Raw genomic sequence first — 14,434 nt, 5'->3', positions numbered from 1 at the left:
TAATTGTCCAAGGAAACAACGAAGCGTTGATGCTGCGTGTCGTGTTTGGCAGGTGAAAGTACTAAGATCAAAGGACATTCACCCCTTATTCTGATGGTTCTGTCATAGGACTCCACGAAGTCGGTGACCACGGCAACGTAGATGGTGTATTCGGTATTAAATGTCCATTTATGATCCCTGCAACATGGTCGAAGTGTCCTTGGTTGTCGTCAAGTGTTGGTACGTCCATTCATCACTCCCGCGTAGAAAGGAATATCAGTGACCATATCCCTCGAGGCGTTGTAGTTTGATGTCCAGGTAATGGTCTGTGTACGCATGAACAAACACTGCTCTGGTCGAGTGCCTGGGGCAAGTGCACTTCTCTGTACAGGTTTTAATTAATGTCCATGCAGACATGTATGAAATAGATAAGTGAAAAATAAACAAGGAAAATAATAATAACACAATTTGTTGTAGCCAATTGTGTAACAAAAAGAACCAGACGGTCGATTTTCATGAACCTTCGCAACTAAACTAGAGTTGGTTTAAATTACATATGGTTAAAAAATAAAAAGTCAGCTATTGTAGTTTTTCCGCAAAAACCCCCAAATCGGCCTCCTTAATTTATTTTATTAGTAGAAAAACAATTTATACAGAGGAATAAATTCAATATCTTCCTGGTTGAGAGAAGTTGAGGTGTAATTAGTTGATTCCGAAAAAAAAAATGAATCGCTATTGCTCTATTTTCTAAGAAGCTGGATTCTATCTTGCATCTGCATATATGTTATTGTTGTCATTTTTTGATTATAAAAAAATAATATCGTCCAATCCTGCCTATGTATAAAGTATATCCTAAAAAACACCGTGAAGGGGGTATGGAAAAACCAAAATTGAATTACAATTTGTAAATGCATATCATTTAGAATATTACACCTTTTTGCTAAAAAAAAAAAATACCAACGTCTTCGCATGTGCGCTGCTCTAATATGTATCCAAAGTTACATTTCACTATATTGTATTTATCTAACTTTCTATCTTAAATTGAACAACATGTGTCTTTTGATTAAAGCATATAGTGAGACATAAAGTACATATATATTACAACACATATTCTCTTTTCCATGTTTCCCAATGATCTGGATAATTATGGAATAGACAACAATAATTAATCTAAAAAGTGCTTAAATAGGCAAATGTCAATGAGATTTACTTATGTAATTTAAAGTCATCAAGCTTTTAAATTAGGTGCACTCTAAAAATCGTTCAACATGAAATATTAATGTGAAATGGCAATGGACATTAAAACTTTGCATAAACTGTTATTTAACTTCAATACATCAAACATACTAGAAAAAAATGATCTTAAAATAACATTGTTTGTGGTAATTGATAAAACTTGTGATTTATACATCTGTAACCGAAATGAACTAAATCACTTTTAAAGTGTATGTTCAATATTCAGTCGCAATTGTCAAACCCCTTACTACCAACCCCGAAATAAAGCTCCTCAACCCCTGACTCGAGGGCATTGAATTTCTCAATCAAAGAACAGGCATTTTACACATAATAGCTTTGCGTTTATTTTATCTTCCACAACTTAAAAACCCCTCGAAAACCATTGTCAACCTCCGCTTCGCGTCGGTTGACAATGGCTTTCTCGGGTGTCAATTTCAACAGTTACCCTCCCAAACAGGCACTATTTATATATTGTTTCAACCTACAATTTTACAGAATAAACCATAACTCATCATAAATACATTCACATTTTAAAATATCATTGACAATTATTTTGTTCTTTTTCCAATATTAATTACGCATTGACGGGCCTTTTCTCGACAAGCTTATCTTTTAAATAGATTGGTGAGCTAGCGCTGTAGCCATAATAAAACACAGAAGCAGATTTCTAAAACATTGTTTTAAATTCCTGAATCGATTAATAAACAATAGGAGGCACAGTGGTGTACTGAAATTGTGCTGGAATGGGGTTTCAGTTTAGAATTGTGAATCTTGAGTGGGCTTCACATCGGCAATGGCATAGCTCACTGACTGTGCCTTAATCATTAAGAATAGACTGTTATTTCCATTTAGAGGTGAACATTTGCAAGACCCATTGGTACTCTTCTGTAGCAATCGTATCTTCTCGGGACTTTCCGGTAAGCTCGGAAAACATATCCGAAGTTGCTTTCCGAGCTTGAAGGAATTTAAGATAAAGCTAGCTAAAATTTATTATTATATCGAAAATAACTTTGCATTATAAGACCTAAGCTACTGTTATTTTTTGACATTTACAATAAAACCCAAAACTTCATGTGAAGATGATTAAACAATATTCAAATGGTACAGTTTATCTGATGTAGTACAGTATTCCCAGAATTCCCGACTATGGAGTCGAGCATGTGTATTCCAGTGAAAAAGACTAACGTAGTTGCCAGCGCTCGAGAGCGCTAGCAATAAACACAACAAGTAACAATTCCGCCAAAACTGTCTCAACCCGGAAACATCAATTTGAACACTAAATAACAAACCCCCCGAAACTTAACCAAACAAATCCGAAATACTCGAATGTCGAACCCGATACAATCACTGTTAACTGAATGGCCATATTGGTTACGCCTTAGGTACTGCTTGACCTCTTTTCAAGAGACAATGTGTATATCAATTTTGCCCAGCACACGAGGCCTTGTAATGGCATGGCCATAACTTTTACAATTTATAATCCTCTTAAACCAGAGATGTTTTAAACAAAATAAAAAAGAATTGGTTTTGTAGTTTTCAAGGAAAACATTAATTATATATTTTTCTTAAGCACGACTTGCGTCAAACTACGATTGGTTAAAATTAAAATTGATTAATTGAGTTACTAGGATGACTGAAAAAGTTTGGCCTATGATAATAAATTTTAACCTTATAAAATATTGTACATGTATATGTAATCGTTACAACTGTATGAAGTTTTACAATGACTTTATGGAGCACCCTGCCTGACGTTTACACTTAAGGAAGCATTTTATAGCATTACTGTTTATCCATAAGCCACAATTACCGATCAATTCAGAAACTTCCTGGTTGTTTTTGCTTTAGATAGAAGGTGTGAGCAGTACCGTGTTACTAGGTATATCAGCAACATGATCTTTGCTCATTGCCTGTTCTCTTTAACTGGATTAAATGTAACGGTAGTTGCATATTGTATGGCATGCCTTATAGAAAATAATTTCCATTCAATGCAAAACTCATTTGGGAGATAGCATTTGATTGTATTTTTTATATAAATCCGATAATGCTCACGGTTTTATCAAACTTTTAATTCAATGATATTTTAACGTATTTCATAGAATTTGCGGTTTTAATCTTTTTGTTTATAGATGATATATCCCACAACAAATTTGCCACCCAATCACATACCAATTACAATAACGATGCTAGTAGAGCAGTTGACGGAAACACAGCAACGTGCATGCAAACAAACGCAATAGGTGTTGGAACTAGTTTTAGGTACAGAACGGTATGGTGGAGGGTAGATCTTGGAGAAGTTCACAACATTTACAGCATAAAAATCCAGTTTAAAAACTACAACGGCTATGGTTTGTGCTTTTATAACATCTGTATACTTTTTTCTAGGGTATTTCTTTTTCAAGTAAAGGATATAAGACGAAAACAGTATATTATGTGAGAAAAAGAACTAATCGAGGCCCATAGAGCCGATACTAGTTCTATTCCTCACAGAATGGACAGTGGAAGGATAACATCCGACTAAAAACATTACCTTCTTTGTTTTAAGAATGGGCAGTATCAGGTTAACTTGAAGACGATGATAGATATTTGTTTGTTTTTTACATTGAACAATTAAAAAACTACATTGTTTACAGTTCCAAATTCTTCATATGGATTGTTCCGACAAATAAATATCTTTTCAAAATAAAAAAAAGCAGAGTCTCCTGTCTTTTTTTTTCTGTAAAAGAGAGGAAGAGAGTATTCGTCATTTATTCAATGAATGTACTATTGTAAAAGAATTATGGTCTGCTGTTGAAGACTGGATTTAGCGACAGTTTGATCTGTTAATAACATTTGATAAACAATCAGTTCTCTTTGGAAAATATAAAAATAGAGATATTTATAGATTTTTTAACTTGTTGGTTCTTATTGTGAAGCAATATATTTTTTCTTGTAAATACAAAAGTAATACAAATCCAAATATACATGGATTTAAAAATGTTGTAATAGAAAGCTCTTGACTGAAAAATATATGCTAATGAAAAATTGTAGATATAAGGAGTATGAAGGCCATTGGCAAAAAATATGTGATAAGCTAATATAGCACTGTATTATATATAGTTAAATTGTCTCTTTATTGTATCTCATCTCAATCTTGTTTTGAACTGTGATATCCTTTTTTGTGTTTTATCCTTTTTTCCTCCCTTAAGTATCCTGGTAGAACAGGGATCTATCACATGATTATGGTTTAAGTTTTATATCCATTTGTGAACAATGCCCCAAACCTTTCCCTTGCTCTCTCCCGTTTATTTACTCTCTCTCTCTCTCTCTCTCTCTCTCTCTCTCTCTCTCTCTCTCTCTCTCTCTCTCAAAATTTACTTACACTACATAAGAACTGTATAATATAGAATAATCATATACTTTGAAGCTTTTCAAGATAATTATATAAATACATGTACAAGATAAGTCATGTATGTATGTATGCATATATGTTGTGAAATGAAGTTTTTTGTGAAACTTGCAGTTGTGCAATTAATGGACAGTTTTAGATACATCAAAGGGATTTATTAACATGTGCTGTAGAAAAATGTCTTGTCCATTTCTCTTTTACTTAGCGACACCAGCATTTTATTATCAACTTCTATTTTTACAATATTGAAATCAGTTGACTATCTATACAAACCAGAAATGTCTTGCAGTATTTAATGTGTATTGCTTCACATTTTTCATCCATAAATTACTTATCAATTGTAATATTCTAAATTTGAAAGCAAAGAGGTTAAAAGCACTCAAAGTTTCATAAAAAAGGAAAATAATCTGAGCAATGGTATGGTAAAAAAAAATGAAAGGTAATATTGAACTAATGCCATTTGGACACAGTTTATCTCTGTCATTTTGAGAAAGCATGTGCAGTGTTGTTTTTCAGGGGTAAATTTAAATTTTAATTGGGATCGGGTGTTTGATCAGAGTAATCGCTGTCAGTGTTTTTCCCGTTCGCTAGGTCGAGGCCATTTGCACGTTTTCTGTCGTGTGTCTTGTGGTTTGTTAGCTTTGATCTTATTTTCCTGATCCTTTCACATACGTTTTTACTTAAGTGATTTATGTTGTTGTTTTTGTCATTAGTGAAATCACTTCTCAAAAGGAGTTGATGCCAGAGAAAGAATTCTGAACGCTAAGAAAAAATGCAGAAGTATAATATATGTATGTACATGTATTTTCAGTCGACCGTCAAAGAGGACGATTTGCAGGATTCTCGCTGTATGTATCACACAGTGATGTGTTATCTAACGCTGATATAAAGGGCTATACCCTGTGTTACAAGGACGGAGCTCAGTTACCGCCCCTGAACTTTACAGCAGTATGTACAGTAAATGGCCGTTACGTCATATATTACAACGAGCGTTTGCATGGAGATACCTACCCAGATCGATATGAATTCGAAAATGTCTTTACAGAGCTTTGTGAAGTAATAGTACTAGGTAAACTAATGTATGTGCAACACATACAAATACAAATCTTAAATTGTTAATGGGACAACGAACAGGAAAACAGAAGAAGCTGGAAATGGCGCGAGAAACATCATTTACTACATAATATCTAAAATGTCACTTATACTGGAAATGGGATTTGAATCGATCTTAATGAAATTAGACATTGAAATTAATATCATAGCTAGTAAACGGATTAACTTTGTATAATTCTAGTGATATTTGTTACATATCAAGTTGAAATAGTTCAATCAAAATGTTCCTTTGTTGAACGCATGCATGTATATATATATATCTAGAATTCAGTGCATAAGTCGAAGTGATGTGAAAGCCCAAACCCCACATTCTTTAAGTATTTTACTTTCGATATTTCGAATTCTTGGATATCTCGAAGCTTTTAAACAGACTGTATAAGATTATAAGATACACATAAAGCACATGGATATTTACAAAATTGTATATTTTTTCGACAGGTTGTAATAATGCCAGTGTCTACGGTAAGAACTGTGACACCCCTTGCCCTTTAAACTGTAAAGACAGCACGTGTCATATAAAAAGTGGATCTTGTTTCACATGTAAGCTTGGATGGATTGGAATATATTGTGAAGCAAGTAAGATAAAAAGTTTTCATATCACTATTAAATAAATTATTATCGATATGAAGGCATTATTTTGATCAAAAGTTGAGCATATTTTCTCTATTGAAAGAATGTAAAGAAGGATGGTACGGTGCCAACTGTAGTCAACAGTGTGAAAGACACTGTAGAGATGGAGCTACCTGTAACCAAGTGACTGGTCACTGTGACAGAGGATGTGAAGCGGGGTGGACTGGAGATATGTGTGATAAAGGTTTTACTTATATTCTAACATCACATTATTTTTTCTTTGCGTTTATAAATTGTGTCACATAGACTTTAATGCAATTTTAATATACACTACTATACTCGATCTAGCATTGCAAGTGAGATTCGATGTGTAATGTTATAGAAAACAAAGAACACGAAAAACAATCATTTTTTTATTGTATGCATTCATTTTTACAGATATCGTAATATAATCCAGCTAATATTTATCTATGCTTTCAAAAGAGTGTTTTTTATTGTTTGAACAGGTAGAAATATTTTTGAAATTAATGAAATTATATTGTACACCTCTCAGTTTACATTTAAATGATGTGATATTTGGCATATTAATTTTTTAAATGTCATTAACATCATCGTAAACGTATTTACTTCTTGGATGTGTGGTTTAATTTAATCACTATTTTAGTTTGTGACGAAGGATATTATGGATATAATTGTGTCAACACATGTAGTGGTCACTGTCTTGATAGCTCCCCATGTAACAAACAGACTGGTCATTGTGATAAAGGATGCAACTCTGGATATAGAAACAGTGACTGCAGCAGAGATAATTTACAGATGAGTGTTTTGAAAATTAGTTTAATCTTATAGCTCTAGTGTTTAACGTTTCATTAAAGGGACTTAGACACAATTTTAGATCAACTTTTCATTATTTCTATGTATAAAATGGTTAACTTTTTAATGATTGACCACAATTTGAATGTTAGAAGTCAAGTTATAAGAGAAATACAGAGGCAAGAAATCATTGTTATGTAAACAAGTTCGAATCTTATATTTGTTTACAAATATTGTAAAGTAAAGAATTACCATTCCTTTGCCCAAATTTCTCGTGCCAAACAAGGTAAACTAATTTAATGTGTTCATAGATAACATGATCAACAGAAAAAAGCAACATTTGATGAGACTTTTACCAATAAAACACATAGGTAAAACCATATCAAAGCTCGAGGTTTTTTCACAAAACAAAGATTTTCAAAATCTGTATCTTGCATATAACTCAATATTTTATTTTCAAATCTTGACAAACCATTAAAAGTACCCGTATTAATTATTCTAACCATTGGATTTGGAAAAATGAAATTTTAAAGTTTGAGCTCAAATCGTGTCTTATTCCCTTTAAAAGTCTCTTGCTTGCCTAGATGTACATATACGTGGATTATTTTTTTTTTCTACACATGTTTTATCACTTAATTTATCATTTGTGATTGACTGTATGAATACATTTCTTAATAGAATATCCACCAGGATATTTTGGAATGGACTGCATGGAAAAATGTAGCGGACACTGTATAAATCATGACCCATGTGACCATGTCAGTGGAGTGTGTCCCAGTGGGTGCCAGGAGGGGTACATCTGGGCCTTTTGTAATAACAGTAAGACACATTTAGTTGTTATCACTCATATACCATAGGGTCTGCATTGCATATTAATTGACATATACCATAGGGTCTGCATTGCATATTAATTGACAGAATGTGCCCTCTGGTGATATTTACTAGACTATTGTTATGTTTTGTCCAAAACCAACGAGTAGCGAAACATAATGAACCCATTTTGTTATTCCTCCCCCCCAAAAAAAGTAACAAAACCCCCATGTTCATTTGTGTACATGATAAAAAAAAACTCGCCGGTCGGCAATGAGTCATATTAATCCATATTACAATCCATCGTATAAAATGAATATTGTCATTATTTATAGCCAACCCTTGCATCTTCTTCAATTTCCTTGAAAATACTACGTTTTTTTTTATTTACAACAACAGAGCAAATGATTCTAACAGCACTTTTCAAGTATTTCAGGTCATATGCTTTTGATATTTGTAAAACTTTTCTTTCATAATGTTCCTGGTAGTGTTACACTTTTTCTTCCCTTTTCTTGTACACACTGATAGATTAAAAACCCGACCAACCTATATATGTTATTATGCCTTTCTTATATCACTTGCTGATAAAACGATATATACATGCCTGATTTATCCTGCTTGAATCCTTGATGACATTTATCTAAATCTTGGGCATACATGTATGTATTAATTAAGTCTTTTTTTTTTGGCATTGTTTATACTACGTTCCGATTATTTGGTTTCTCTATTTAACATGCCTCTGACGTCATCAATGAATATGATACGTAATATAGAGAAATCGAAGATATATTGAGTAAGAAGAGTTTCAAGTGACATTTTACGTCACTTTTAATGATCGGTGTATGTTTTTTTTTTTTTACATCCAGCTTGTACTCATGGCTATTACGGCACAAACTGTTCCCGGGTATGTTCACCCAACTGTAAACCTGATACATGTCGACACACAGACGGAGGATGTTATTGTTCTGCGGGTTGGATGGGTTATAATTGTACCACAGGTTAATCACTGACTAGCTCGATTGTAAAAAAAAAGCACTGTTGAAGATAAATAGAGATTCGATTCAGTTAATGCAACAATTTTTTTACACTTTTAAAACAAAGTGAGTTATGTAATGGTTTAAAAATATTTTACGATTTTTATAAATTCAATAAAGCTTCAATACCTTAAGCAGAATTCAAAAACAGTTGTTGTAAAAATACATGTACACTGCAAATGCAAGACATACATTAAGGTTTTAAACACTATTCTAGACACGGACAGTTAATTCCATGACTGACTCCTTGATGTATGGACTATATCGCATAACATTTTGACACACGGTTGTGCCTTTCCCTGGTTCAACAAAATGGTTCACGATATATTCTATGCATGCTTTTGGCATCATGTAACTGTGTTTTCTATTTGATATTTACTTTATTCGAATGATTCTTAGAAGGATATTACGATACCTTTTTCTGTATAACCCCAATAAACTGGTATGATTTCCAAAGGTTAATGGTTTCGAACAGCATTATACATTGTACCCATTCAAAGTACAAGAAGCAGCTTCCAATAATTAAAATGTTTTTATGAGTTTAGAGTCCTCATTTACCATATTATACAGACTTATGTTGAAAAATAACTTGCAGATTGTAGGAAGTAAAGCGAAGCTTGGAAGTTGAAAAAATAAATATATTTCAAACATTATTTCAGAATGTATGTTGTCATATGGAGAAAATTGTCGGTATCCATGCAGTTTTTACTGTTTCAACCAGACGTGTGACAAATTCAACGGTAGTTGTCTGCATAGTTGTAAATATGGTTGGCAATGTGACACAGGTATATTGTTTTGTATTTTAAGAATGTACGACTGTTTTGTTTAGGATTCAATATTTAACACGATATTTTCTTAAATTTTAAATAAATTATTAAGAAATTATCTTTGATTTTTTTTGTATAGATGTTGAAAACTATGTGATATCATTTCTTCCCTCGTCGAATCATCTGCCTATAATTGTTGGAGGGACCGTTGGTATTGGGGTTTGCATGTTTATAGCCATCGGAGTTTTAATAAAAATATCTATCAACGGTAAACGTATATATTAGACGATGATTTACCACTAATTGTTGCTGTATTCTTACGTTCCAAAAGAAAACATTATCTGAATAAAGTAAACCAATAAGGGAGATTCCAAGATTCCAGTTCAACGAGAGCTAGTCCATTTCCCAAGGCTTCGCCTTGGAAAATAGACTAGCTTGAGAAGAACTTGAATCTTGCTGACTAACTCCATAATGTGCTTTAACTGTTTTATTATACCGATACAATCAGGAAACGTTCAAATTAATATAATTCTTCTTGTATCCAACAAGTAATGACGTTATATAAAAAAAAAAATAAATAAATTTAATTCTGGTTGTCACGCGCTTTCTGATTGGCTAAAGAATTATTTTATATCGTATAAAGAATATTGCTTACGCCATAGTAAGACTAATGTCAAAAACGTATCGATGCGCCCGACATTACATTTTAATTTTGTATAATTTTACGTCATTTTAAAGGTCAAATGACTGTTTTTATTTACAATGAAGAGAAAAAAATATAAGCAATGAATTCAATATGTATTAGTTTTATACGATAGAAAACGGTTTGAAACAGTGTACGCTTTTTTATAAACCGCTTCCCGGTTTATAAAGCATAAACTGCCCCAAACCATTTTACAACGTATAAAACAAATAAATATTGAGTTCATTCCTTAATTAGATTACACACGCGATGTGCTGTGACGTTGGCAAGTTATGTCATACAAAATAAAAATCAAAAAGGTAATTGGAACTAGAATCCAATGATATGGTTATGAATCGTCATGATTTTATTCAAAATATTCCGGAAATTGTCCTTGGGTACAACAAAAATTACTAAGTGTTCTGAATAAGGGTGTATCAGTTCATCGAATTGCATGACGCACCTTTTTGCAAGAGATCAGTCTGCTTTGCAGGGAATCAATCTGTTTACGGGAATTTTCAGGGAAGCGGTGAAAGATATCGAATTACTCTTATATGGTGAAAAAAAGTAGCGGTATAATAAAACACTTAATTACTTTTATTAGGAGAAAATCCTCAAACATGAAGCGTCATATTAGTGATATGCAGTCCACGTCTGCGGCCGAGCCGGTAGTCAATACTGAAGGCATATCAAATTATCAGCAGCTGAACTTTACCTTGGAAGAAACCCCTTATCAAAGCATATAACAATAGGTTTTTTTCTGTACAACATAAATATGAGTTTATCACTGCACATCAACAGTGAAAGAAGTATTCATTTATGTTCATGTATGTGCATATGCATCTAAAACATGTTAGATTTAAGGATGATCGGAGAGAGTCATATGTATTAGTCATATTATTGTTAGCATACCTATGTTTGTATTCTTATGAAGCAGAATTTATTCAAAAACTTGTACGTAAAAAAATTAAATCACTCCCTGTTGCCTTCAACTCAACATTCATGTATATCGACAACGCATTATCAATTAACAATTGTTATTTCAATACTGATGTCAAATAGATATATCCCAAAGAACTTGAAATAAAAGATACCACAGAGTCTTCGTTATCTGTTTCATATTTGGATATTTTACTGGAAATGGGCATTGATGGTAACAACAAAACGTTTATGATAAACGCGATGTCTTCAATTTTTCTCTTGTCAACTCTCCGTACTTATGTTGCAATATACTTTTATCACCTGTATATGGTGTTTTTGTTTCTCAGTTCATTCGATACACAATGACATGCTATTCGTATGAAAAGTTTCTAAGGTGACGCAAGCTAATGAGAAACCAGTTCATAAAACATGACTATCAACAGTCTCGTTTGAAGTCATCTTTTCGTAAGTTCTATGGTCGATACAACGCCTCTGTCTGCAAATACAATCTTTTACTGGGTCGCATGCTGACTGACGTCTCTGATACTAATTGTTGGACAATAATTAATCACCTAATTGTCCACGGATTTTTCCGTGGTTTTTTCCCGATCACACGAAGTGTGACTTGTCAGCAGTGGACGCTCACTCCTCTTAGGCACCTGATCCTACCTCTATCTTTTTAGACGTCCGTGTTGCTCTGCTTTGAATGTGTATTTCGTTTTATGGATTTTTGAGATGATTGACACTTTGTTATTGTCATTTCACTATGTATTCGACTGTAATTTAATATGAATTATAACTTAGAACGATGTATTTTGGACTTGATACCTAATAATATATACACTAGAGCTTGAGGTTATTGTACACCTCTGTAGAGGTCGACTGTTATTATAATCCCTAGGGGTACCAGGGACTCCTTGGTTCGGTCATTTATTTTTTTTAGTTTATTTAACGCTAATTTGCATATTATACAGTTTTCCTTTTTTCTTGAAAAAATCAGTATTTTTAAAAAATTGTTTCATGTTTTATATTAAAATAACAAAATACAATACATAGGTTGTGTTTTTGTTGCATTGTCGAAAATCGTTGAAAGGTCCTAATAAGATACAGGTCTATTCATTTATATTCAATACTGATACCAGTGTGCACATACAGACATAATTTTTGCATACAAATACCCACAAAATTGATGATCACATTACTCTAAAATGTTTGATACATATTATTATATATTCTATAACAGTTGGTTCGATTAAAATTTCCGTAAAAAGGTACAAATAATACAGATCCTTGATTGTATAAGATGAGTTTCTAAAGACACATGTACATCTCTGCAAGCAACATAGTTTTATTTCAAACCATTAAAAACTGCCTCGTTTCAATCCTATATATACTGTGGCTTCATCAATATTCGCTGAATACTAATTTTCGTTGATTTCGTTTTTAAGTTGATCCACGAAATTAAATGTTCATTAAAGTGCAATTTCTATTAACATTTTGTATTGTTAGGGTCATTGGCCACGAATTTACGTATCCTTGAAACTGTGGTTTTCACTTTATCCACGAAAATCGATACCCTTGAATATTAATGAAACCACAGTATATAAAAAACAATCTTCTCTCTCTCTCTCTCTCTCTTGTGCCGAATTAAAAAAAATTATACTGGTTTTAGCACATGAGATATTATGACGTCTTATTTGCCAAATGTTCATAAACATTATATGTTACTATTTTATGATTGAAGGGAATAAAGATAATAAGTTTATGGTTTATTATACATGTAATAAAAGAATTATAACCCTTTGAAATCGCTCAATACATGGTTTTAAAGACCTGTTGGTCGTTATAAAAAGGCTATAACCATAATGTATATAACATTTTAAGAAAAATGAAATATTTAGAAATATTTGAAATTAATAACTGTAAAAATGAGGACACGGCACACTTTTTAAATTTTGTTTTATGCAAAAGACATAATATATAATGTCGAAAGTATTTTTTTATAAATTGCATCTGAAAGAAATTTAAAGATAAAAGAAACAGTTAAATAATTCATTCATTGTGTCAATCTATAACCCGTACATAATATAGCGATACATTGTGTTAGGGAATCAATTGGATATCTTCCTGTTCATTTATCATTGGTAAATTGATAAATATCGCATGATTCATTTTTTCATTAAGACAGAATCAATACCAGCTCGTAAAATCAAGCCTAAAAGTAAAATACTTCCTTCTTTTTTAAAGAGGAAGTAAATATCGTGTAGTATCCATTTTCTGTAGGTCTATAAATGTTTGGAAAATAAAATCAATTTATCTTTGACACAAAAAATAGTTTATATTAATAAAAGGGAAGGACTTAATAGGGGGAAATAATTTTGGGGTCAAATAGTGTGTACGCTGTGTGAGCCCGCAGATTATCGTGCATAAGTGTTATCAATAAAGAAAAGAGCATCATTTTTCATCATTCAAATTAGATTGTTGAATCATATGCCGAAGGCACAATTTGATATTTTTTTCTAGGCAAACAATTATCAATCCTTTACAAAGAATAAAGGCTATGATTTTAAATTTTAAACGAATCGGTAGGACCAATGTGAATGTCCAATACATCATGAGGAACCTATGGTGTTCCTTTAAACCTGGATTCGTGTAGAAAAAAAAAATGTTTAAATTTATTTTGCTATCACCGAACCTCATTTATATTTGATTATATTGGAAAATAGTTTTTCAGACTTATATAATCTATGATTTTAACTTATGTATATTGAGCTTTGATTAGCTGACGTTTAAGTAGCGTTAATTTGTTCATATTAACATGTTGTAAATTCCATATTTACAGCCACCCGGTAGATTCAACATATACAACAAGACAATATGAACAAGTGTAAAGTTGAAAAGCTTCATCGTTTTCAGCCTGTTTAACCTGATTAGCCTGAATCAATGGAACGTTGATTAAAGAAACGTATAACGGATAGATGACCAGTGTGTTTTACAGGTTATAAAAGGTGATGTTATAGATGTTATAGATGTATTTTATTGATTAGCCCTAGTTAGGTCTTCCAGACCGAGTTATTCGGGGAAAGCCTGTGACAGGGAACGTCAGCAAAGATAAGTAAAGCTT

At 32.4% G+C, this 14,434-nt stretch overlaps 1 protein-coding gene across 1 annotated transcript; it reads left to right on the top strand.

The window, feature by feature from the left end:
• The first annotated feature begins 3,433 nt into the window (after positions 1-3,433).
• LOC128173885 (multiple epidermal growth factor-like domains protein 10) lies at positions 3,434-10,052 on the top strand. The gene is made up of 9 exons (XM_052839562.1): positions 3,434-3,560; positions 5,412-5,669; positions 6,152-6,289; positions 6,387-6,527; positions 6,948-7,091; positions 7,784-7,915; positions 8,773-8,904; positions 9,600-9,725; positions 10,039-10,052. Exons 1-9 carry the CDS (start codon positions 3,434-3,436, stop codon positions 10,050-10,052), a joined length of 1,212 nt encoding a protein of 403 aa, XP_052695522.1.
• Positions 10,053-14,434: the final 4,382 nt, after the last annotated feature.

The sequence above is a fragment of the Crassostrea angulata genome, chromosome 2 (genome assembly GCF_025612915.1).
Source record: "Crassostrea angulata isolate pt1a10 chromosome 2, ASM2561291v2, whole genome shotgun sequence".
In the NCBI taxonomy this organism is placed as follows: Eukaryota; Metazoa; Mollusca; class Bivalvia; order Ostreida; family Ostreidae; genus Magallana; species Magallana angulata.
This window is presented reverse-complemented; position numbering and strand designations above follow the sequence as displayed.

Bases quoted from the DNA above. Each gene is read 5' to 3' on its own strand.
- LOC128173885 (XM_052839562.1), top strand. From the start codon at position 3,434: ATGCAAACAAACGCAATAGGTGTTGGAACTAGTTTTAGGTACAGAACG. The intron at 5,670-6,151 runs GTAAACTAATGT...TTTTTTCGACAG, and splicing joins TTGTGAAGTAATAGTACTAG to GTTGTAATAATGCCAGTGTC. The intron at 7,092-7,783 runs ATTTACAGATGA...TAGAATATCCAC, and splicing joins CAGTGACTGCAGCAGAGATA to CAGGATATTTTGGAATGGAC.